Source organism: Acanthaster planci, linkage group LG15 (assembly GCF_054643075.1).
Source record: "Acanthaster planci isolate LZ-2023a linkage group LG15, COTS_SCS, whole genome shotgun sequence".
NCBI classification, from domain to species: Eukaryota; Metazoa; Echinodermata; class Asteroidea; order Valvatida; family Acanthasteridae; genus Acanthaster; species Acanthaster planci.
In genome coordinates this window covers 14,231,035-14,257,626 of record NC_141791.1, presented here as the reverse complement: position 1 = coordinate 14,257,626, position 26,592 = coordinate 14,231,035, and the positions used below count along the sequence as shown (strand labels likewise).

General features: G+C 42.9%; 2 protein-coding genes across 3 annotated transcripts in view; one reads left to right on the top strand and one right to left on the bottom strand.

Annotated features, from left to right (window-relative positions):
• Positions 1–64: 64 nt before the first annotated feature.
• LOC110978901 (nuclear receptor subfamily 2 group E member 1-like) lies at positions 65–11,463 on the bottom strand. Its single transcript, XM_022234236.2, has 7 exons — positions 11,232–11,463; positions 4,852–5,085; positions 3,483–3,721; positions 3,026–3,163; positions 2,264–2,360; positions 1,932–2,081; positions 65–1,100 (listed from the first exon to the last, which is right to left on the bottom strand). Exons 1-7 carry the CDS (start codon positions 11,347–11,349, stop codon positions 853–855), a joined length of 1,224 nt encoding a protein of 407 aa, XP_022089928.1. The 5' UTR covers positions 11,350–11,463; the 3' UTR covers positions 65–852.
• LOC110978921 (tRNA (uracil-5-)-methyltransferase homolog B-like) overlaps positions 1,215–26,592 on the top strand; it is a 78,496-nt gene continuing 53,118 nt past the window's right edge. The window contains exons 1-3 of one of the 2 annotated variants that reach the window (XM_087146786.1): positions 1,215–1,567; positions 10,344–10,473; positions 23,215–23,311. The gene's annotated coding sequence lies outside the window, so the exon portion shown is untranslated. Of the gene's footprint in view, positions 1,568–6,543; positions 6,651–10,343; positions 10,474–23,214; positions 23,312–26,592 lie in introns of those variants that run through there. The other variant, XM_087146785.1, reaches the window with a different exon arrangement.

The following is a 26,592-nucleotide window of genomic DNA, read 5'->3' as shown; positions in this document are numbered from 1 at the left end:
ATTTTCTGTTCTTCACTCATCAAACACCACAACTCAATCTAGACATTATTCTGGCACTCAAATTGTGTATTCGCCAAGACACCTCTAAAACCTTTATTCATAAAGTCGTCCTATCTAAGGCACTGTCCAAAGTCTTTTTTTTTTCTGGTTTGTAATGATTCGTGTCCTGAATTCATTTGTCGTAAAAATGTTAACAAAATCAATATTTACACTATTATTGACAGAAATGTACATCACTTTTTGTCTTCACAAAGTCGCTTGTGCTTAAAACTATGCCCGTGAAATTGTCACTACAAGTGCAATAGTTTTCATTACCTCTTCTGGTTTGCTTTAATCCATAGGCATCGCTTCGATGGAAAATTTTTTTTTTAAGATCGGCAAATTAAAGCTACTACTAGGTCTTTTTCCCTATTCCATATTGAATTTTAAATTTTCATTTAGTTAAATCTATTTTCAAAACCATTTTTCCCCTCTTAATCATAAAACGAGGCCTTCTTGTTTACATATTGTAGGGCGACCTCTGTTGACTGATAATGAGCCATTAAGACCTCAGTTTTTCTTTTCAGTTGCTCCGTGTAGTAACATAGGCACATGATAATTGATACTGTTCTGTGGAAAGACAAAAATTTAAATGAAACTCAATTCTGTTTGAGAAACTTTTACGGGTACATTATTACGAGCCCGGGTTTGCGCTCATAGTCGTAAAAATAGATTTTTCTTTCTGATAAGAAGGCGTCCACTCATTTCGGTAATTCTTTAATAAAACATTAAATTTGCATAATCTTTGGAATGATAATTCAAGGCACTAACATTGGCGTTGTAAACTTAAAAGAGGAACGTCGGGGATCAGGTTCAGAATTCATGGGCCTTGTAGAGATCAGAAAGCAATCGCTTCATGGGCATGCTACCGATAGTCTGACGAAAGAACAGCGTCTCCAACGTGCTTGGGCGCACGGCGCGTAAGGTTGGCAACAAGAGCAAGAGTTTGCCAAACCGGAAGGGCTGGGTCGGATGACGAAGGGTGATGTACTTGCTGAGAGTCAGTTGAGATTGGTCCTGAAGGCTAGCTACTGCGGCTGTCTCTTCGACACTAGAAATGTCTACAAAAGAAAGCCACAAGAAAGGAAACTTGAGAACCTAATACCACTGAGATAGTTCCGCTCTGTTATTGGCATAGAGATCATGAGTAGATCGTAAGTAAGCAAAAATAGCGCCCTCTGCATTTTGGGAGGCACATTATCATGTTTTATCATGGCTGCTGTCAGTCAAGACATTGGCACAGCTGTGTTTTAAAAGTAAAAGCGCGTTTCTTGAATTGCTGGAATGTGGTTCATTGTTACATTCTTTTGTTCTGCATTGCCTGCTGCGTGCTGAAGGTTCTTGGTGCTCGGAGGCATATTGCCATGGGCATTTGTCCACTTGCTCTTGAGGTGACAACACACTGTTAACTGGTGTTAGTTACCACCAGACCACCATTTTGTTCGAGTTTGGTGGTTTTATTTTTCGTCACACACCGTGGACTTATTGGGTTGTGTTGTAGTAAGACTGTTGGCCAGGCCCGGAGGCGGTGAGTACATATGTAATATATTTTGGTAATCTATTTGCTGACCTTCTGTCGCATTTTATTTAGTACCTGGAGTTTACTATTCCAATATGGCGATAGCTGTTCCTTTTGCTTACAGTATTGTATTACTTGGACTTGTGACGTCTTAGGGATTTGCGGGTAAATATGTGTGTTGAACGTAGGTTGCTGTCTTCAGAAACGTGCACTAAGCAGGAGAATTCTGAATCCTTTGTTAAATAAAGTCTTGTCGACTTTCAACTACCGTGTCGATTTTCTGTACATAAGTTGCGAACAATTTCTGCACTGAAACGGGAGCAAATACTCAATACTGGGATACTAAATATTCATGAGCACAGTGACCTCTTACCTGTCTTGAAGACGACGATTCCTTTGAGGCATGCGTACTCCGTAGCATCTACCTCCAATTGTCGCAATTTCACAATGATTTCTTCCAGAACTCTCAGCTCGCTTGATATCGCGGCGAGTTTCTCCGCTGGTGTATTCTCAGGCTGCATACCTAAAGAAGTGTCATTTCTGAAAGCTTAAACCCATGTCTAATATTAACTTTTGACAAAACCTGTATATATATCTCGGCATTGCAAATACTCGAATCTTGCATTTGACAAAACACCGTGAATTTCTCTTCTCCATATCTACTTAATGAAAAACTGACAATTTAGCAATTTTGACTTCACCCACCTGTAGCGTTAAGGAGAGCTGCAGCATCCATGGTCATGTGCCATTGCGCTGCTCCTAGTATGAACAATTCTCTCCATCCCTCCTCTAAAAGAAGCAACTGAAGACGAAGAGCAAACAGACAATTACGGACTGCAGGTCAAGACAAGACCTACAAATGACAGGCTATTGAAGACTTCCTTGCTAAGCCCTTTTTGTACCAAAACCTTTACTCCTTTGTCCTTTGTTTTTCTTTTCTGACGTTTGGTAGCAAAGTGTTATGGCAAAACGCGCAAAAATAGGGATAACATTTACAACTCAAAAGCTAAAGAGTGGGAAAATCACATAAAGTATGCTTGTCACAGGAAAGCTGTTTCTATATTTCTCCTTTTCCAAATAAAGAAAGATCGCTTGTGATAGTTTTGTTTTGTTTTGATTTTTGGGGGGGAAGGAGAAGACATCTTTGTTTGGACACGGATAAGCGTCGTGTGAAACGATCTTCAGAATATATGCTATGTAACCTGATGAACTTTTACACTCGTAATTAAAATTGAGCCTACGTGAAATTAATGTCCGCAGTGTCTGCACCTTGCGTGGATAATTGCATCTATGGCACGTAATGGTTTATGAAGTATCTACATTGTTTACTTAGATTGAACACATGATTTCGTGGAGCCGAGTTATGGGGGAAGCTAATAGGATGTTCTTTGAATTATTTGTGTGGAATCTTTTTCAAGAGCTTCTCATGGTTCGAATATCATCGATTGTCTTGACTTCTATTCTCACCTGATCTTGCAGCGGCAGCGATACGAAAGCTGGCACATTCTTGGCCCATTTGACACTCATAAAAAGCAGTCTGGCCGCCGTCTCGCACACCGTCTCCACACTACTGTGTACCGGGTGAATATAGTCCCGAGGATAGTGCTAAAATTAGAGTAAAATATACGATCGAATTTTGGTTCATTTCGAAATTAAGAATTTTTATTTTATTTAATGAATCATACCACAAAGAATTTTAGAAGAATTTTCACCAAATTCGATTAAAAAACCCACTTTTGTTTGGACCCATACAATTCGTAAAAGATATATAAATTTTTTTAACTTTTCCTTTCCATCATAAGAAAGTGAAATTAGGCCTTAGATATAAAGAAGAAGTATTGTGGCAAGAAATTGGAAGATTGTATTACTTTAATGTAATCGTAACTTCTGCAAGTTACAGGCTCTACTAAGGGCATTTTGTTACCTTAGGTGTTGGATAGCAAGGGAATGGGCCAGCCGGTAAGGCGTACTCCGATGTAGTGACTATCAGTGGCCCGTACGTCTCCGTCCTGCTTAGCGGGCTAATCACGGTGGTAGCGTGGGGAGGATAGGCAGCTACCAACGGGCTGGCTACATCAGTAGCGGCCGCAGCCGACTCCTTCAGGTACAATGCCATCTGTTTGCGGATGGTGGAGTTACGAGGGCCTCTCTCGTGCTGCACAGCTGCAAAGAACAGAGAAAGTGGTGTCATAAAGATAAAGTTCAACCACATGAATAAGAATTACAATCATAGTAGTATCTATTTTATGCTCTGCGTACACATGGCACGGTGTTGTAGTTTCAACATGACTTGGATATTGCTAGTTTCTTTTAGATACCGACGCGTGTTATAGTGCCTTTAAATAACCAGCATGTATGGTTTTACAAACTGTGATGGCTTTTACTGAGAAATGTGTGTGATTTACCTATGAAATATTTAATGAATGCGTGGGTTTTTTGGTGCAGTAGACTTTGTACACATTTTGTGGATGGCTCTGTAAAGCGCAAAAACCAAGAGGATGCGACAGGCTAGATGAATTGTTACAGTGATCAAGCTAATTCATCTAGTCAGCTGTAAATGGTCTTCTCTTATTCGACAGGCTAGATGAATTGTTACAGTGATCAAGCTAATTCATCTACTCAGCTGTAAAATGGTCTTCTCTTATTCTCGTCAACAAAATTTCAAGCCCCACTTTCCGCTAGGGGTAAAAATATCTCCTTATTAGGCGCAGAAGTAACTAGCTGCAGAAGTCACTTGTTAAGGTATGTCGGTCAGCTCAATAGGTCCCCGAACCCCAGGTCTGGTATGAGCCTGTGCGGGCAAGCCGGTGCCGAGAGAGTGACGAGTTACGGGTATTGTCCTGGGTGTCACGGCGGGGCTGTTTACGCAGCTGGCCCGTTTGGCCAACCCGTACTTAGCCCGCTCTTCCTTGACACGATGCCTGGAGACTCGGCCCACAAAAGATGGCAACATATTGAGCATTGCAGGGAATTCTTTTATCTGCTGTTTTGGAGCCAGTAAAGGAGCTGAAACAATCGACAAATTATTACCGTGTACATTTTCATTTTTCTCCACGTTGACGTCGAATAAGTTTTTCCCTTTTTTTCTCTTAATTATACCTTCAGTCAAAAAAATCCTTGCTGTTTTAAAAGTTATTCATTTCAGTTTATCAGCTAAGTCTTAAATGACATCATACCCTCTATCACAGTTGATTCTGCTGGGCCAAGGAGAGGCAATCTGTAAATAGTGATCAAGTTGAGTGTCTCACTTGATTCATTTTGATATATTTAGAGAGAGAATTTTCTGTCCCTACCGTCCTTATTCATGTCGACCTCGATGCATTTCTTGAGTCGACATGCCCGACACTGGTTCCGATGAGTCTTGTCGATTGGGCAGGACCCGCCGCTGCGGTTCTTACAGGCGTATGTACGGTTCCGCCGAATGCTACGCTTGAAGAATCCACTGCAGCCGTCGCAGGCGTACACACCGTAGTGCTTGCCCGAACTCCGGTCGCCACAGACTTTGCAAGGAATATCCAAGATGCGACCTGGACGAAAGTACAATGAGAAGTGATAAAGAAGATGGATAGGAGATCTTTTAGCCGCTGCCTTATCGTTTTCCAGCTGGCATGTACAGCGTTGTTTCTAACTTTACCTTCATTTTTTAAAAATGATTGTACGATAGAAACATGAGGAAGAGGAGTCTTTATTTTTTCTAGAAAAGTCTCGTTTTGGGGTTTCAGCGTGCAAAAAGTTCACCATGTTCACCTCGTGACACTCGCATGCGATTTCAGGAATTTTTCCTTCCTAGAAAAAAACTAGTCTGGCAGATTTTCGCACAGAGTCATCGAACAGATTGACTGAAAAATATTTTTCGACCTTATCTTGAGCAGAATTTCGTGAAGTGGCACTTGAGTCCTGCCCGGGGTGGCAAATCACCAAATCCACTTATTAAATCGCTACGATTATGATTTCATTTCGAGACCCAGGGCGGTATGCTACAAAAGGAAACATTCCTCAAAGATAAAGAAGTACGTTGTTGATGCCGAGGCACGAATAGGTCAATATAGTTATGTTACTGCAGTTCAAGATCACGTGTTATCGGGGGTTTTCTCCCCGTAAAGGTGAAAACAACCATTTTGACTCATTTGCAATCTCAATCGTATTCTTATTCCATTTACTGCAAAATAGCCATTTCAGTTTGAGTCATGCACTAACTTTCCACTTTATCTCTGTATTCGTTTGAAGCCTGCCCTTTCAACTTGGGCAGAAAAATCAAATGTTGACAGTTCTGTAGCTTTTTCAGTCCACTCTGTAGAGTGTGTGTTTATTTCAATCTTGTCAATGGTAAGTATGGAAATAGACGACAAATTCTGTATTTGGAGTGGGCTAATGGACGGGGTATTATAGTGGGTTCTAGTCACTTAAATAATCTGCAGGTGAAATGGCGACTTCAAAAGCCAACCTCACTACACGGAACAAATTCACCGACAATAAGAAAATCGGCTGCCACATTTTGGCCGATTAGTTATCGCCCTATTGCCGTATTTCATTTCAGAGTCACAGTCTCCCGGTGTTTGGTCTTAATTGGTCCCTTGTCATCCAAACTCACAACTCAGAGTGACTCTTCAGACCCGCTTTGCGTCTGTCGCCCCAACTCGAGGTCGGCCTCGTGGTCTGAAGAGGAGAAGAGACTGAGTCCCGCGGTAACCTTGCATCACCTGACCGGTGAGAGGTTAGGCCCGGCTGCAGGATTAGACCTAACCTATCACATACTTTGTGACCGATCACATATTCTGGCTCAAAGTCGCCAGTTTACCAATTAAATAGCAAAACCGTGTTGGAATTAGTCAGCCCATTTTGTAAACGCAAAACTTTCGTAAACCAATTGTAACTTTAGATGTATTACGTGCGCGTGCATGTTGTACGCGCGCGTGTTCCTTCAACCAATAGGATTGCTGCTAAGCGAAACGCGCATAGTTTGATAACTCATGCGACGCGAACGACATCAGAAATTGTCTCATGTCGCTGGATTAGAGCGAATTGTTACCAGATGCCGCGCCGTTGGGCAGTGCAGAAAAAAAGAGCACGGTCCATAATCACTAAAATTTAGGTAAGTATAGTCGCAAACAAAATGTCTAGAGTTGGCAAGTGTCTGCTTTGCCACGTCCCACAGTGGAGATATCTGAGTCTTTCGAAGGTACAGACTCGTCAGAATAACTCCGTCTATTATGTAGGATTGAACACCATCACACGACCTTCGATGTTAACAATCCATCTCCACACCACGGCAAAATGGCAGCCCACTCGAACGTTTTCTTCAGCGGTGTGGAGTGCCCCAACGGACCCCTCATTGTCCGGTCTTTGTCGAGGAGATGTTCAGCTCAATTGTTGCGAAAGTGTCTTACTAAAATGATCATCTCTTCTTAAAGTTTCATCCAGCTAATTGGGCGAGCCAATTGGTGAAGATAGCAAGAGAGCAAAGATGGTTTGGTATAACTCATTATTCAGCGGTATTGAATGACGGGTGGATTTTATAGAACTCTCATAGAAATTCAAATGAACCCATACAGACCCTATTTTGCTTGATTTAAGAACATCGAATCATTTTTTGTGTTTGTCAATTGTGTAAGTAATCCCACAGGTGTGTAGAAGGTTGGTTTGCGTGTCATTTTCACAAACAAATGTATAGGTCTTATTACTGATTAGCATAATGCATGGTGACGATCGTGATAGCTCAAAAAGAAATTAAACTGTTATCAACTACGCATGCTACAGCTTTAATTTGATAACATAACATCGTGTAGTTGTGCTTTCACAAACTTCGAAACAAAAAAGCCTACCTCTTTGTTGACGGTTCACATTAATTGATGCACTACTAAACTATCATGGCCTGATAAACGTTTATGGTCAAAACTTACCAAGTTGGGACATTGACAAGAGAAATCATTACTACTTGACGCTCACTGTAATGCCACGTGAACACTGATATTCTCAATTAGTAATTAAAGAACGTTAAGGAGACAAATATCTGCATTCGCTCGAGGATATAATATTTTAGTCTTTCGGTTACTATTTTGAGAAGCGAACTTTTTTCTTTCAGAACTGAACGTGTGTAGGAATTACAGAAGTCTTTGTACAATCCTCTTCCCGTTATAACTCGAAACCGCAAACGAAGAATAGAGGAGACATGTCACACTGTGACTTGTCCAACTTCACCCTTGAAACTTCAGCTTATGGTGTAATTAGCAATCTAAGTTTGCAGTGAGTTAAACACCTTACGGGGAGAGATGGGCATTCAAGAATGAAAGGATTAGTGGTCTTATGGTAAACCTCACGGATGATAAGCAGAATGTTAAGGGCCGGAGCAAAAAGGCGATTTACCGTTGAGAATGCTTTCACTTTGTCAGCCCCTGCGCACTTAGCGGGAATTTCTACAATAAAGGCCACGCACGGTGGGCCGGGTCGTACCCGCTGCGGCTGGCCGGGATTTGAGCGCCTTTTGCCTCGGCCGGCAAGAGCTGAAATCCCCGCTCCTCCTTTGTTCCCCTGGTGGGTGGACACTCAGGGGATTTCTGCGCGGAGTTCAGTGTACGTGGTGGCATCCTAGCCGGACTTTTGTTTCTTTCATCCCCATACTACGTGTCAAGCGTTGACTTCATCTCACTGTTATTAATGACGGGTTTAGTTGTCTGAGACGAAAGCCGATTTCGGCATGGAATTCCCTTTTCTTTAGTTGCTTGTCGCTTCTTAATAGTCTCCGTGTTGTGGGGATAAAGGTCTCTTTCTATTCTTCAAGGAACACACGGCTCTTAACTTTCAGAATACATCTGCCGCTGCATCTTGAATCACCTTGTAGTTTTTTCTCTTTGCCATGGGTTCGGAATTTGACTTATATTTTCCCACATCATTTGATTTAAGGGTTACTTTTGTGTTCTTTTTTTCTTTATACGTGTACATAATTAGAGCTTCAAAGTTTGTGCACCACTGAGGAATGAGCAGATCTTTACATTGCAAGAAAATTATCTGTTATAGGGAACCGATTCGAGAATTGAGCTGATTGACTGTTCTGTTATGATGCCCTTTCCCTTCAAATGAGTCTTTCGAGCACTCATTGAGTTGCACAATGGGAACAGTTTCAAGGTAAATTGGTGAGTCATGATATTTCATAGCTCTGTTGGTAGCCTTGAAAGCTATAGTCAGGGTGGCCTTTTTGGAGTGGTAAACTGCTCATCCAGGGCATTTACCAAATTCAAAGGCTGCGAGAGAGACTAACCAAGTTGACGGCTTTGAGGGCACTTCTAGACAATCGAATCAAGAATGACTGACAGTTGGCTTCTGAGGTATTGCAGGAAGCCTTTCTTTTATCGAGTGTTCTCTTCTGAATGTCGACTTTAATTATGTGAAGTTTTCCTTCCTAAGAGCTCAAGTATTTTCTTTTTAATGTTGTTTTCAGAGTATCACACACGTGCGGATAAACAAAATTCAGGTGCGTAATCGTCCATACAAAGCCAGTCCTGTAGTGTTGTGCCGCCATTCAGAAGAAAAACACCACTAATGAGTGACATATCAACCCCTTCCCTGCCAATCCAACAAGACTTCCCTTTTCTTCGCAGAAAGTCCAGAAGTATTGAAAATCAAGCATCAAATTAATATCTGCACTTCTGTTAATTTGAAATCAGCCAATACCGATCGAGTGAGAAACACTACTAGGGTATATTCAACCCTGCAGCTAGACTTGTTGCAGGTGTCGCCTTCCATTAACGGGTTGATCACTTAAGTCATAACATTGGAGGCACGCAAAGCCCTCTCCATCAGAGCGCTGTAATTCCTTGACTAATGGCTGACACGTCGCTCATTGTCGGAATTGTCAGCGGCTGGAATTAACTAAAGCATCCGTGAATTAACTCCTTGTGCTTAAAGAGATTTCGGTTCTTTTTTTTCCTGCTGGGGGAAAGGAAGAGAATGCGCTGGGGTAGCCTCGCCTCGGGCTGCTATATAGGAGTCTCTTTGAAACTAAGGAGCTTCTCCCTGGATTGGGGGAGGAGCGGGGACGACACGACACATATCTTAATAGGGCTAGGTGATGAGATGGTGTTACATTTTGAGTGTCAGTGAGTTTGCGCGTCTGTTTAGAATTTCAGCAATACACTCCTGTGTATAGAATGGAATAACGAAAAGGGAATCTTATGGAGTAATAAACGCAATACATTTCTCAGCGTATTTCCAGTGGCATTCAGAGATAATACGTTGTCAATTAGAACATTTCAAGCCGGTTTACGCTGACGGGACACAAACTCCTTCAAAAATCTTTGAAAAGTCTTTTAAAGCAATCCAACTTGATAATGCAGGCTTTTGCAAACCTGCAATAGCAGGAGGTGGGAACAACGGAAATCTTGATAAGCATGTTTTAAACTATATTCCAACAAATTTCAGGTTGCCTCAAAATTGTCGGACTAACTTAAACAGATTATAAAGGGTTGCCGCTCACGGGCTATGTGTGCTTCAGTCATCAAACTTGAAGAAATCAGAGAGGAACCTCAACAGGCTCTGATTTGTGATAGCTTAACACAAATCACAATGATTGATTCTGATTTGTCGAAAGATAGTAGCCCTGATGCATTTAAAATTTAATAGTCTCGAAACAGACATGAGACGTTAATTTTTGCTTTTAATACAAATGGAAAGTAGTTACTGCGAAAACTACTCGTTTGCAACTGCGAAATGGCTTTTTAGCGCAATCGTTCGTACTTTTGGAGCATTTTGGTCCAATTTTTAAAACATATTTCCTTCTTTCTTTCCAAAGGATCGTTTCGCTCGGGATACTTTCTTCTACTTGATATGACTACGCACTTTGGCTTTTTCGGCTTCACTGTTCGTAGACGTCAATGTAAAACAGCGATTAAGTGACGCAAGTTGATGAGCCAACTTAGAAGGTAAGTTGTAATTATTAACAGTAACGTTGAGTTGTCTTGTTTTTTATGTTTCAATTGTCATTTCAACTACCTATTATGCTGTCAAGTGACTTTCGATGCATGTAGAGCTAAAGTCTGCAGGGAATATTTGGTGAAGTCTTCATTTTAGTTAAAACAGTGACTATTACTATTCAATTGTTAAAACTTTGACATGGCATTATGCTTACCACAAATAAACGTCAAACGGAATTTACATTCGGTTGGAAAGAATTACAGCGCAAGTCGGAAATCCGAAAGTGTGTAAGATAACGCAAACAAACCACCGCAAAAATTGAAGCACGTTCCGCGCACAGTGCACGTTTGGGGCAAATCGTGTAACAGTGAACGGCTAGGGAGCCACTGGTCTTACGTTCAGCGTGGGATCGCTTCTGGTCTTACGCACGGCTTTTGGCGTTCCACGCTGTTAGACCGCAAGCAACCTACTGCGTTCATCGAGTATCTCTGTCGCTTAGGTATCGTATCATTAAGTTCGTTTGGACATCGGCTAGTTTAGACATAAAGTGAAATGCGTTCACTGTCGTACTAAAATGCCTAACGGAGGTAACTAATTAAATCTTGCGCATGAGGTGAACCCGTGCCGTGGTCACTAATAGCAACAGTTTAAAACTAGAAAAACTTTTTGCACAAATGGAGACCCGAAGGGTAAACTGTTGTCAGGAAATGTAGTAGCCACATTTTAACCAGTTTTATCAAATTGGGTTAATAAACTGAAGACTTACTTGATGTAGAGGTGACTTTGGCATTCATCGCTCGCTGAGCCACGTTAACTATGTCAATGGCCCGACTTGTATGAGAACCAGGCAGAATCTGAGTTGAGCGATCCGTACAAACTGCCATCCCGACGGTCTGTCAATTCACTGTGTCCTGCTCACCGACAAACTAATGCGAACAATAAAAAAATGTTGCCGACGAGAGAATGCTGCTGCAACAACAGGCGAATGACTGCACTGACCCTCGATCTAATCCAAGTTGTGCCTGTTTGGATTCACTCACTGACTTTATTCACCCGTGCGGGGCCCACTCCATGCAGTCACGTGGGTGACTGCGAGACCAAGTTAATGCCAATAATACCCTCATCCAGCCCCCTTCATTAACATAACAAAGGAACAATTCATAATTCCATTTCCAGGCGACTTTGTCATCAACTGGCTTTCAAACAAGGAAACTCGGAAAAGTGATTGGACAGTGGCACGTATTTATGTATATTTATGACAGCTGAGTTATGGCTTGAAAGAGTTGGATCGTTGACTACAATGGTAAGAATTAACGATTGGGCTTTGGGCCTCGGCCAGCCGTACAGGCTGAGCCCTCGACCGCTCCCTTAAGCCCCAGGCAGGGTCGCCATCACCGGTCCATGCCCCCTTAGACGCTGATAGTGACAACAGACCAATTTCCTGCCCCAAATATGATACTGTTATACTGTGTAATTTACTCCTTTGTTCGGTGATTATAATGTACAGTGAGAGAAATAACACCACGCCGACGAACCCGTGTCACGGCCGGGAGCCTGGCCCGCTGAGGTGAGGGTGCATAGGCTTGTTGTCCACAGGGGCGCGGTGTGTAAGACGGTGTGTGACCCGCTCTGTTTCCCTAAATGCTCGAAACAGTTTCTTACACATTTCATGGCATCACATCTAACAAAATATTCCATCGTGCGCGTAAGACATATCCAGCAAAGACGGATTTGAACGAGAGTGCTAGAGTCTCCAAAAGACTTTTTTAAACAGATGGTAAATTCTTTCTCCCTGAATTCAATAAGAAATTGACCCATTTATATCCTAGGCGTCTTTCAATGTTTGATTTATGCATACGCCTACTCGTGCATTTTATGCCTTTAGAACTGACACTTTTCCCAGACCTGATTTTAAAAGATTAAAAAGGACCGTTTCAAATATTTCACATGTATGTTTAAATTGACAAAAGTGTTGTTTCGAAATCCTTCAATGTCGAACAGTTTCGGAATCAGCACATGCACTGGTACTACTTTGTTTAAAATGCAACCAACTGTCCTGACTTCAGTTTCAATTCTTAGCTGAAAAACCACCTTACTTGAAGAGATGTATCAAAGGTTTTCATACTGTTGTTCTGCGAGTGAAGAAGACGAGACACAACATTTACGGGATTTTCTTGACGACACATTATCGTGGGAATGATTTATCTCTTTAATAAGTGCGTCACAGGACTCCACAAAATGCGCTCATCGGCAATTGCCTAACTATTACTGACAAGAATTCAGGATTAGCAGGATCTAAAACCAGTTCTATATGGTTATTTGGGGGGTCTAGTTCATCGTTTAATGCCCCTCCTTGCCACAGCCCCGCCCTTAATCGCTTCTCTCCAGGAGACCAGAATTAGGGAACACCATCGTGTCTAATACCTGCAATTCACAATAGTGCGCCTCCGAGCGTTTGCAATGCGTTGGCCAATCACAAAGCGCGGAATCTGTCGACTATTTCCAAACGCGCATTGGGTCGACAGATTTCGCGCATTATGATTGGTTAGTGCGTTGCAAACTCTTGGAGGCGCTTTATTGTGAAACGCCTGTATTCCGATGCGTGCTTAAATTATGACGCCAATTAGCACATAAACGGGGGTGTCATGGAAAGAAAAATAAACTAGTGTTAATAAAAGGAGGTTATTAACGTGATGACTGGTCGGGTGATTGTCGACGGAGATTGAAAGTCAATTGGTACTGTCACATAGCGAAAGAGGGCAGACAAAAGTGGCTGTTTTGTGGCGTGAAGACGTCGAGGGGGCAATCATTGGGGTGACACGGCGGTAAATTTGGATTGTCGTCCTGAGAAAATTGGCCGGCGCCCGTAGGCGGTCTGCTTTGTCACACGGTGATTTCTCGCCGGTTGGCCGTCAAGTGTCGCGCACGTAGAGAAATGATAATTTGAGACGCACATAACACTGACTTGTTAATTGTAGAGTCATGGGTGTGATTGGGGTCAAAAGGTAAAGGACTGAAGGAGTGAGATGACATGTTTAAAGAATGGAAACTGTTGCACGATGGAAGACAGAATCCTCACGAGATGTTCCAATGCATCATTGACATTGCATGTGATCCTTAATTTATAGTGTTTTCATTCATTATGCGAATTTCCGTCACTGCTCACCGTGTTCAATTTCTGTGCCTGAAAAAATTCCTACCTTTTTCCTGTTGTCACAAGATTTCAACCCATATAAAAGCTACCGCGCACGTTTATCATGCACGACTCTGACCAAATCCGTAAAGAGTTTACTAACTGTTCAGCTGTGGTCCTGGGCCCACAACCGGTCAATTCTCATCTAATAGTGCAAAGCAATTTTCACGTGGACCAAAAGTAAGCAGAACGCGCACTCGCTCGGGTTTATCCCAAGCTCTCTCAGAATGTCCGGTGCACCGTTAGTCGGTGTGCTTTCTGGGAAGCGACTATCATTTTGTTTCGACAACCTGTGAAGTCACGCCTGGGACAAAGGAGACAAACACCTGGCCAAATCTCCCTCCCTTTGTCTCGGACACCCGCCAACCCCCTGGGGTGGGGGAGCGGGTGGCATGGCAACATAAAGATCTCTCTCCTTCTTAACTCGCTCACTTATGATGTTTGCTGGGCCCTTGATCTGTGTGCTGACGAGCGGGTGATACGTTGCACTATAGGAGTTCAACCCGGTCTGTTAGTTCTTATTGTCTGGTTGTTTGTGGCGATACTGGTTTGGTATAGCTGGGATCTTTTCCTACCTCCATGCATGGTATGATCAAGCAAAGAGAGGATTCGTTCTTGTAAAGCAAGATTTCAAAATGATTTCAAAATAGACGAACAATTTGTTGTGCTTCAGTATACTGACGATAATAATTATATATAGAAATTAAAAAGTGTAGACCTCTTTGATTATGGTAACTACATATAAGTATATTTCATGCGATGTTTTTGAAGGGACTGGTCAGTTTCTTCATTATAATGTTTGTTTTCTCTCACGATCAATACCGGTAGTCCAATAACTATGTTAAACTGTTCATTTTGTCCTGTCAGAGTACCGGTAGGCCTATACGATTTTTTTAACCACATGCCCATTTGTTGTTTTTGTTTACCCACATCTTGTAGTTTCCTTTGAAAATAAAGCTGGCTTTAAAGAACACGCGAAAATCATTTTTTGTGCTTGTATTACGAAGTTTTCTATTGTCGCGTAACACTAGTAGCGCGTAACACCAGAAGGAAAAACTGGCTGGCAGCCAAACTTGAAGCGCGTAAATCCGGTAGCAAAAACCAAGGGTATTTCACGCGCGTAATACGCAGGAACAAATTAACTCGGGTCAAAAATTAAACTTCGGAACTGCAGTATACACATGTGAGACTAGTTTGGCAGGAAAATGGGAGGAAAGACATTCGGAGTAAAGGTTTTAACGACACGGGTTTGGATCCCATCCGAGCCTCCGAGATTTATCGGTTAAAAACGACTGATTGTTCACATAATTTCGTGTTCTTCCAAGTTGCAACATTCTAACTAGGAAGGTCAGCATATTCCCTGCTTTTGTGATACTGTTTGCAAAGCCACATTGGGTTCGTGTCCTTTTAACCGTGTCTACGCGATGCTATGTTCAGTGACGGCTAATCGCCCAATTACCACGGCTAATGAGCAGTCATCAATATACTCCATCAGTAACAGTGTCCGACACAAAACGCCAAACTGAAAATCTTGTCGTTGAGAAAGTTTTAAGGAGCTGAAATGCTGACGTACAATTACCAAAAAGGATAAACATAGCCTTAGGATAGTACTATGGATGAAGCCTTACACAGAACTATGATAGTAGTGTATAGAAGGCAAGGGTGATTTGTTGAAGATTTTGTTTGAGATAGTGTTATTTACCAAAGTTTGTCAGACAAACTTTGAAGACTCTTCAAATAAGAGCTGATTTTTTGTAAAAATGACAAAAAAGAGACTCTTCAATTAAAGGGAATACTGCAATATTTTTCCTACTTTATGTAATCATATTCATGAAATTATTATTTTGCAAACATTAGCTCCGTGCCCACAGTCATCATCAAAATTGCCTTCATCGCCATTATTCATTATAACTTCTTTCCATTTCTCTCTCCACTCCATTGCATGATGACATCATATTTATTTATAGCCCAACCTGCTCTTTCCATTCCTTCTAATCTGCAACCATAAATTCCCCAAGGAAACCATAGTTGTATCCCCCATTCCTTGCCAGGAAGTGTGCTCCCCCTCCCTCACCAACCAACCAACCAACCAAAGAAAGAAAGATGCGTTCCTTGTTTAAAGCCACTACTTAGTAGATTTGCACGCAGCCGTTTCAAAAGTCTTCTTTAAGCTATGTCAGCCTGTCTTAAGATCCTCTCCTGTCTCAGTGAGGTTGTAATCCATCCAGAAGGTCAGACTGGTCGATTGTCCCCCTCTCGTCTCCTGATCACAGGAACTTAATTATCAAGAGTAAATACCAGAAGACAGGGCTTAAATCCTGTCAAGGTGTGACCCTCCTTTGCGTGTATACGGCAACAATAACAAAACCGAGACACTGGAGTATTTTCAGTAGTTGAAGTGTCAGTGGCCGGGGATCTTGTGAGGGTTCCACGCCCACGGCTAATTGGATAGATAGTTCTTCTTCTTCTTCAACGGAGAGGTTGGAAGATGCTGTCTGACACGTTTTGGCTCGCAAATCAGAGTAAATCATCTGGGGCAGAAGAAGGCCCTTTTTTCCTCCGGAATGAAAGCGCAGTGTCCTCTGATCTCAATTTGCGGCAAAGTTTTGACAAGTGTTACCGTCTGGGCTGTGTTATAAAAGACGATTTGTCAAGCCTAGTTGAGCGACCCCGTTTTCCATTAATACTTACTGCATTAATAACACAAGGTGCTGTCGACAAAAGCCTGTTTCTCTGCCAGAAAAAGACGGCCTGGTACTTCTTCTTGTTAACCCGAAAGTTGTGGGAACTTTTTCACGTAAGTTTCTAATAAAATCAAAATATACTTAAATACCTTTTAAATGGGAAATTTTTTGATTTGTGTGTGTCTTTAAGAAAATAATTAGAGAATTAGAGAATGAGTAAAAACAGCCACGGGTAAATGACAACGCTTTGGGGTCTGTCGATGCATTCACCACGTACATCATAGTCTTCATTCTTTTCACCATATTAATGCAGCCACCTGTCCATGTACTTCGATTTGGGAGCACACCTGTCGTTGTGCCTTTATGGAACAGAAATAATCCCAAGCACAACATGAAATGTGTGAACACTGAAACTTCCCGAACCACAGTAATATATTTTTCTAACCGAATGTGTCATGTTTTAAGAGGTGCAGACAAGAGTACGAAACCTTCGGAGGCGGCGCGCGGAGGTCAGATCGCCCCCGTGCTTGGACCGGCAACACTTTGGTCGTCAACACGGTGACGCTTCTGGTCTCCCTGGCGACTCCGAACGGGATTCTTCTAGTGTAGCCTCCTCCCAACAAAGGACGAAGAAAACAGGAAGATGAAATCAGTCGTGAAGTTGCGACGGCAAGTGACCTGAAAGAACAGAAGCAGCCAAATCTGACTTTTTTGAGACCGCTAAGGGAGGACACGCAAACAAGAGAGACGAAGCCCTACCCGGACCGCATAGGCTACGACAAGGCCGAGGACACGGCGTGTTTTCGCCGCGGCGATGTTGTTCTTCAGTGCCCCTCATTCAAGCTAAACAACAAACCTGTATTGATAAACGGGAAAAGAAAGCAGGAACCGAACAGCGAGAAAAGAAAGGAAAGACCAGGAGAAGGTCATTTATGTGTGTAACCAGCTAAGACCAGATTAAATAACACATCAATGCGCGCAGGCTACGAAGTTAATCGTTTATTATTTTCTCCTTCCATTTTGGCGGGATGGCCTTGGCATTCATTGTTAGATAGGCCTTCCAGTCGGCCGGGCAGACCTCACCGTGAACTTGGGGCCTAGGCGTCGGGTTTGGGCCCAGTCACGACATCGCCTGACGACATCTCGGCGGGGCTGCTGGCCTGCCAGGCATTGTGCCTGCCAAGCAGGCGAAAAACGAGCACAAAATGGGGTTTAATATCTACATGATAAGTGTCAATAGCGCACCCAGACGCACACCGCGGTTGGTCTTAAGGCATTCAAATCTAACGCCAATTTTTCTCCGATGCAGTTGTGAAAGTTTTTACGCTCGGCGAATTGTCATGGTTTGTGCAGCTTCCCAGTACACAAGAAGAGAGCAGAAATGTATTGTTAGGTCTGAATACGAGTTATATAAATTGGATACAAATTGCATTCTTGTCACGGAGTGACTTAGTGATCAAACTCCAACGAGGCAAAAGGTTGGGAATTTCTGCACGAAATTCAGCCAACTCCGGTGTTAAGTTAGCGCGGGCCCCGTGCAGGGCCTCCTGTGACACTGACTCGTGGAAAATAATAAGAAATACCTTTTGGGTAACAAATACAATTTCACATTGGTTCAATGACTGTCAAGTTTGAAGGTTGCCAGAAAACTGCAACTGTATTCACTTCGATAACAGGCGAATACAAACAACGTGTACTTGAAACTATGCTATTTTCATTTTTAAAGTATTTTAGTTTATTTTATTTTTTAGGTAAGGAATTTGGTTGCTCTATTAGTTGAAGATCCAAACTTCGTTTGGATCCAAACTCCTATCCTTAAAGACGAAATGATGACAAAATATAAAAGATAAATTGGTTGGGACACCACTAGCACTCCTACATGCAAAGGAGTAAAAAAACAACCTCGCACTCAGAACGAATCCTCGTAAAACCACTTCAAAAGAGTGAAAAACCACCGTAAAAGGATTTAAAAATACTCTAAAAGGGTGAATATCACTCCAAAAAGAGTAACATCTCCACTGTGCTAAGAAGCCATATAAAGGACAACTGGAGGGAGTGGTTTTTCACTCTTATGAGGAGGTTTTCACTATTTCTGAGTGGATTTGGCTTTTTGAAGGGGGTTCTTTTGCATAGTCAACGTAAAATGTGATAATGCTAATTTTCAAAAAAGTGTTATGACAAAGTCTGAAATGAAGCTTGGAACTTTTCCCTGAGTGTATAAGTTCCGTAAGCTAAGACGTGTGGGTTATTAAAAGTTCCAGTTCAACAACTGTAGTTGGTGTTTGATTTCCAGCTTGTTATGGCAGAGATATCGACGATCTTACTCGTGATCTGTTTTTCTCATTAAAACGGACGTTAAGTTTGTTGTTCTCAATGGCGACGTGATGTTAAATCCTGAACGAAACCACGATCAATGAAGCAGCGAAGCGCGTAACGCAACATATCCGACGGGAAGTCTGCGGCGGTTCTACCGGCCAGCCCCGCCGGCTCGTCCCGCCGGCTCGTCCCGCCGACACTGTCCCGCCCGGCGTAGCCCACAGCTCGCCCCGTGGTCAAACATCAAATCTCCACCTTTTGTAAGGTCTATACTCTACGGGCCTGATAATTAATAATACCAATGCAGGAAGCTGGCTCCAGCGAGCTTATTAGTTACACGTTGACTTATTCGATTGTAATCTGGTCTGGCTTTTTTGTTCTGACGACCGGAAAGGAGGGTTTCTGCTGCTACATACGGTCCAATGAAGGCTTGGCTTTAGTCTCGTTGTAATCAAGCGAACGTAAAACGGAAATTGAGTTTTGTGGCATGATTCCGATCGCTTTTTTTCTCCACTGACCGCAGCGGTGTTTCCCGTCATGATATGGCGCAACTTGGAGCCTGTTCAAATAATAGCCATAGCACCACAACAAAGATGGCGTTTGTTGATGTAAAAATCAAATTTATTTTCGAATCTTTTTTCAATAAATAGCGATGGCGTCACCAAAGAGAGGATGCGTTCGGGCATTTCGATGTTTTTTATGGACATTTGGTTTCTGCAAAATGTGTAGGGTGGCGGTAGACCTGTTTTGCTAGCGAAACAGTAACGGACGTTGGACAATCTTGAATGTCGGATTTGTTGTTGGGTTTTGGTGGTCCAGCATATGTGCAAGATAGTGCTGGCCAACCTCGACTCCATGGGCAGCGTGCACGTGCCTTCAGTAGCGCAAGGCATGGTGGGAACGAACATGGCGCGGCGAGATCGTACCACATGAGAATGAGGTTGAATGCTGGCCGACCTGAATACGAATGAAGCTGGACTCTTTGTTTTTTGGGGGAATTGCAACTTCTGTCATGACTTCTTGTTGAGATGATGGACACTATGGTAAGAAGGTGATGAAAAAGTTTCCATCACAAGGTGGCATGTTTCCCTCATTTCGAAAACTGCCCAATGTGGGAACAAAAGACTACCGCGTTTTGACAGAAGTTGTAACAATTGCGCGTTGAGTTAACAAACCGCAACCAACTTCTGATCAATCATTCTCGTCAGTCAATTTGGCTCGAATTGTTCCGTTCCCATGACAACAGTGTCAATCTTTCTTCCCCAAAAATTGGTGAAGAAAGTGGACAGTCCGGTGGGTAAGCGGTGAAACAAAAAGTGGGGTGAAAAGGGGTCTGACTCACATAACCTCAATTCTACAACCCTTTTGGAGTTTTTAGGAAATGTCACGGCTAAATAACACCGAACTTCATTGCCAGTTGAGGTCCTGTCGGGTAACATAATTTCAATTCTTCTTCACTTTACGAACTTCCGGCAAGTTCAGCGGAAGTTCAACTGGGTGTCGTTAAGTCCCCGGGTATCCAATTTGTCACATATTTCAAAGATCAATATGATGCAAGAAGAAAGAACTTGAAACGATAGGATAGTGGGCCAAAATGCTTAACAGTTGAAAACTGAATAAAGGTGTTCGTAATAGGATTTATTATTTCTGGTAATGACACCAAGGATTCCTCAAAAGCACCCCAGGTACTGTAGCTCGCAAGCCTGAAGAAACCTGTAGTGGGGACTCGGGGAGACCATAAAAAGTAGTTAGTTTTAGAGGTGGGAGGAAAACCCAAGAGGAATGTTCTGGGTAAAGCCCTCAGAATCAGGTAGGGACTGAAAACCCAATCCACATGTGGACTAGGCCAGGAATCGAACCCGGGACCACAGAGGTGGAAGGCGAGGAAAGAAGTACTACGCCGACCTCACTCAAAGGTTCAGGGAGTACTCTGTCACCAATTATATAAATTGGTTCATCCTTGGGTAACTCAGGGGTTCTATTAAGGGGATTATTTCCATTTGGGGGGGGGGCAGTAGAGGCTCTTGATAATATTTAAATGGTTGTGGATTTTTGGGGGGACAACTGTTATTCATCCGAACAGAGGGCGCTTTAAAAAATTTCAAACATTTTCTTATGTCAGGAAAAGGTCAGCTGACGGCAAGATAGAACCCTCACGAACCCCACCTCAAGGGACTGGATAAGTAACAAAAACGAACGGGACACTTTATTGACTAGTACTGTGTTTGTGTCCGCGTTGGTCTTGCCTCTTCCTAGTTGAGAAGTCATCCAACAACCCGCTAACCTTTATTCACGTACGGTTCTTTACTTCTTTTTCCTGTCGATGATGAACAACAAATTACAGCTACAGAATGACTCAATTTCAGAAATCAAAATGTCAAATCTCTCACTCTTTCTTTTCCCCTCGGGACCTCAGGTACAGGTGTTTTATCCGAAATAAAAATCTGTCCTCCGTGACCCTCTGAGATCAAACCAACCGACGCAAACAAAACAAGAAAAAGAAAACACACTATGGGCCCCAAAATACCAGTTTGGAAGACTCATGCGTTGTCACAATGCGGACCCTTTCAGAGCAGCCCTGCCGAGTTTTTTTTTTTTGTGTGTGTGTCATTCAGAGTGAACGCTAGTGACACTAACCGGGTCCGACCGCAGTTAAAAGTGTCGACATTGACTCTGATTCTGCGTCAGTTAGCTCTTTGTGGATTTCCTTCGCTCGTTTCTCGCCCAGTTTAACCGAACAAAAATATCCAGCCCCCTTCGGGAAAACAAGACTCGAGTCCCCCTGCGCCCGAGCAAGATCGAGTTTATTTGGCTTGCGGATCAGACCCAATTCTAATCCCTCGCACCACGATTTCACTTCATTCGTCGATTCATTCATCACAATCTTCGTATTATTACCTGCACTACTCGCCCCGGTATTTAGAGATATTCACACCGCTCAGACTCCTTTGGGAATAGAAAGTTGAAGGGGGTTCTGCGCCTTTACCCGAGAAAAAACACAGGAAAAACATCACTCTTAGCTCTGGAAAGTTCCCCCACAAAAACAGGAGCCTCAAAATATGTTGCTGTGAATAGAAAGCCTGTAGCGTACTGTGGAAACCGATACCAGGATCAAAGTTAGCCGGTTCACGGACTACTCTGGGTTGGCGATATTAAAACAAGACTTTTTGTCGGGACAAAAAAAGTAGCTGACTTCATTCTAGTCTAGGGGAGAGTTGAACGGCAAGAGAATGAAGTTATCGCAAGGCCAGGTAATGGAATATAATTATTATGAGTAGGTGTTTGGTAAGGTAGGAGCTTTACAAATTATCTACGAAAACCAATTCGGTTTCTCTTTGATGCTGACAACTCTTCTCAACAGTGCCATGTTTCCCAAACCCACAGAAATCATGTGTTCCTCCCCCTTCACCGGATACCCACCGAAACATGAACGTCTATTAATACATTTCTTCAAGTCTTCTTAATAACAATGGCCTGGCGTTTTTCGCTAATGTAAAGCAAATATTTTTACACTCATATTAACTTTTAAACGTCACTGTCACAACCAGGCGTCGCTTTAAGGCATGTCCGATAACTCGTTCCAGGTCACGGTTCCGGCCAGTGTTTAAACTACTGCTGGTCAGTTTGCTGACCAACTAAAGCCACCGCGGTCGGTGTACCCGTGTGTCGTTTCCTTGCGCCCTACATTCTCAATAGCGTAAGACAAATCGTACCAATTAAAAAGCCACAACAGCTTTCACTAAGGCCTACTTTATGAGCGTACAGGCAAATCTTTACAAAACCTGGTTCTCTGAAGGAAAACCGCAAAATTATGACCTTTTACACCTTGCTAATCTCTTAAAGCTTTAAACAAATTTCACTGAGTGGTTGAGGGGCATCGAAAAGACGTTATACTGATGAATGACAAACTGCGGTTGGGTTGACATTTCGGTGACGATTACAGGTAACAAAAGTGAATGCGGAACTCAACAACCAGTGGGGCATTGAGAGCGAAAACCCGCAGATTGTGGTGAAGGGAGACACCGGTCATTTTGCGGCAGCAGTGGTTTTGTCTGACACGAACATGGGTAGAAAAGACTTCTTGAAAAGTGCAATGACTGACGGAATGTACCTAAATTAAGGTCGTCTTATTTTAGCCTTTCACATCCTACTGACCAAGGGCTTTCTCAGACCATTTTAAGGGATTGGGTGCCATCATGAAATCTGCCGATGGGCCGTCAGCGAATTTCACGAGTGTAACCGTCTGATTACCCTACCTGACATTTAACTGAGCCCCCCCTTCCTTATCCATCCTTGCTGACAGCACCCATGATTTTGCCGACAGAACCGAATAGGGGAAGGGGTTGTGACGCTCCCACATCGCCCTCTAGCGACGCCTGCGTTGTAATGTGCTCCTGAAAATTAAAAATTTCAACAACAAAGCTGTTTTTTTTTATTCCAACGCCATGTTTCGTCATTTTTAACGCAGGAGGGGTGTTGTTTTATAAGTGGTTGATTAAACGAAATCCTTTTTGTCCGGTCAAAGGAAAATCCTTAAATCCTTATTTTATTTTCAGACTGCCTTGTAAATGTGATACGGGATGGACAAGTTGAGTTGCAACTGAATTGAGACGATATAAGACAAGCTCAAGATTCAGGCAGAATGATGCGGTGGTGAGTATAATTAAGAGTAAGACTTGATAGAGTTTGTGTCGAATTCTTTTGTAAACGTAGTATTGGTGTGATTGGTGTGATTACCAACCCGTAGTTTTCCACTCAGATTACACCGGGTAATGAGTGACGGCGTATAAACTGAGTTTACATTTCATCCACAAGTGCAAAGTTATGGAGCAAGAAAAGAAAAAGCGTAGGAGTTTACAACGAGAAAAAGGGAGAAAAAGCCGAACCTTTTCTTGTGGTGTTGTTTCGAATTAGGTTCTTTCACACGTCGCACTTTTCGTTTAGTAATATAAATACCTTGCCGGCGTTTGTAGGCCCCAAGCAGTGCGGTACATTCAATGCGCATGTGCCCTGCGCTATCAAATGCAAGAAAACAACTCGCTGCTTTTTCCTTCACCTTTTTTCTTTTCACAATCGACTTGAAATGTTGACGTGATTGACATCTCTTTTTATGATCCCCACAGATTTTTTTCTGTCTTTTTTTTTCTGAGACGTTGAAAAGTTTGTGAAAGAGTCGGTGTCGGAGTGAAAAAGCCGGGAGGATTGTTGGAAGGGGAGAAAAATGGCAAATTGATTGAAAAGAAATAAAGATAAAGAAAAGAGGGTGAAAAAATGGAAGTCTGTTTGGGTTTTAGGTTCGTCCCTTGCGGGTTGTAAGGTACACGCACAAGTCAAACTCACCCTCAAGGCGGTGGGTTCGGGGACCGTTTTTCAGGGGGCTCTATGGCTCTTGTGTCTGGCGAGTGTAGCCGCCCGTTGACTGCAGGTGGCTAGGCCAAATAACAAAACAAGTCGGTATGAAATAGACCGCCCAAGGGAGCATCCCGTATAGACCCGAGTTAGGGGATCAAGCGGTACCCGGCTCGCTGCTGTAAGGAGAAGAGCAAAGAAACTTGGAGGAGAATAGATCTCTCTGAGCCGCTGCATGCAACGGTAAGGTATCAGGACCTTGTGTGGCCAGTGAAAAAAATGTCCTTGTTTATCGTACTCAACGTGCATTAACACCAACACCTTTTTTTCACCTGGCTTTAGCCTCCTGTGATGCATTCACAGCATGAGGGACAGGCACGCACTTCTTGTTAAAATCGGATGTTTCGTGTCTGTCATGCCACTGGCTAGTTACCTGCCGTTGCGCATTTTAGCGAAGAAACAATGAAGTAACGAAGTATCAAAGGTGCTGTCGGGTTTACGATCCAAATCTATTTACTAAGATCTAAAGCCGGCTAATGAGGTAGGTAAGTCCATCCACATTGTTGTTGTACTTTACAGGGAGAACATCATCCCTATAAGACCTCATTTTGTTGGACGACCCACATTATACGATAAGCCAGAAGCACATTTGAGATGGCCACAACACCTGGTAGAAAAACTATATCTACAGTGCCTTCCAAAAAGGAAAAAAAATCTCCAAAAGGGGCACCTGAGCTGGAGTTGAACAGGACCGGGTCTCTTGAGGGCCAGGTCCAAGAGGCGAGGGCGAGGGATTTGGATAAGCCCGGCCCGCGGTCATTTTTCCAGAAGTTAATTGGCCACGATTGGTTTCCCTGGAGGAGGCCGGGTCGCTCTAGCGCCCCCGGCTTAGGATTATCCTCACCTTCTTGTAGTGATTCACTTGGGAGTAAAAACTCCCTAACAATGAGGAGGTCTCAAAGATTGCCTGCGTACAATAGCGTATAGTGCTTTTAAAGAAGCGGCATGTACAGCTTCAGGAAAGGCGCCCTCATCGGCGTGAAACACAGAAAAACATGGTTGAGGGATGTTGTACCTCTCTTTACTAGCCTCGATATCGCCAACAATACCCAAAAATATCTTTGCGTCAAGCAGTTATTTTCAGTCAGAGCATACATCCAGCGATCATTAGGAGGGTGCTTGATAACAGGCATGCGCAATTTTGCACAAAACAGACGGTGCACAGAAGGCGTGACCGAGGCTGCCAAGTCAATTACATGTATTTGCTATATTTTCGGCAATACGTCCTCGATACACGGCTGAAGAAACACGTACAAATATAGTGACAGATAGAACGTATACCTCGAAGCGTTGTCTTTAGTCATGATCACACGGAAAATCCGTTCTGTCCAGCGAATCTCCCTATGTTTGATATCAACATCAGTCGCTCATAAAGACGTCTGTTTATACAAACCACATTACAAGACGACTGTAATCTTCTGTAAACACTGCAAACGATGCCACGGTATCTCTTTAGACTCATCTTATTTGAGGGAGGAGAGTTGAGTAGTGGTTCTGAAGTGACCGACCAACAGGTTGGAGGATGGGTTGGTGTTTGCTCTCAGCAAGACAAGTGGTGATGACGAATACTTCTCGAGTAAACTGTTCTCCACCTGTGGTCTACACCTGGTTGGGCCACACCATTGACGTCAGATTAACTTCAATCGTACACCCTTTTGGATATCTGGCCACCGAACTGAATACAAGTTAATTCACTTAGAATCTCACAGAGTTTTTTCCTTACCGTACCATGTCTAAATGATAACGCCTTGGGAAAAGGCTTTGACACATTCGCTCTGTATTTCACATATATGACGTTTTAAAGGAAACTTCCCACTCTTGAGGTCTTCAACCTGGACACGCCACACGTAGCAAAACACTCTCCAGAATAATGAAGCGTTCCATTCAAGCCCTTTTCTATTGCGATCACTTAAGTTTCTCAACTCCTCGTCAACACTACGCTACATTTCTTCAAATTACTTTTTCACAAAAGCAACACTTATCAAGATTCATTCAGTCACGGCATTTACTTCTTGCAGATCCCTACTTTAAAGTCTTTAACTCGATCGACCGTTTAAAGAAATCTGATCCTAGTTTTCCGCCTCTTAACACCGATCAGGGGCCCCTCATCACCAATCCTTAGCACCCCTCAATTTATCAAATATCCCCCCCCCTTTACAGGAGTAATTGTTTGGGAGCGGGCACTCTGTACATTTGAGGATGTTTGTCTTAAGTATTTGTGATCTTTTGTGAAGCGCTTTTATAGATCACTACCGCGGATCGGCGAAGCTCCCATAGAAGTGACAAGATTAAAAGTCATGCTAGGTGTAGCCCAGCCCAAAATATACATAGCGCCCTCAAGCGACCACTGAGAGAGAGGCAAAAAAAAGCTCATGGATGCAGCCATCTTTTTCCTTCGGAAAGCGACCGGCAGGAAAACAAAAGGGGCCTAAAATTGTAATTTAATGGCCAAAATCACTTCCTATATTACGCATTCCTGAGTTTAATAATCATTGCTTCCAGGGATACTGCAAGTAGCTACTGGC

Bases quoted from the DNA above. Each gene is read 5' to 3' on its own strand.
- LOC110978901 (XM_022234236.2), bottom strand. From the start codon at position 11,349: ATGGCAGTTTGTACGGATCGCTCAACTCAGATTCTGCCTGGTTCTCAT. The intron at 3,164-3,482 runs GTAACAAAATGC...CTCTAATTTTAG, and splicing joins CTTGCTATCCAACACCTAAG to CACTATCCTCGGGACTATAT. The intron at 2,361-3,025 runs GTGAGAATAGAA...CTTCGTCTTCAG, and splicing joins CGCTGCCGCTGCAAGATCAG to TTGCTTCTTTTAGAGGAGGG.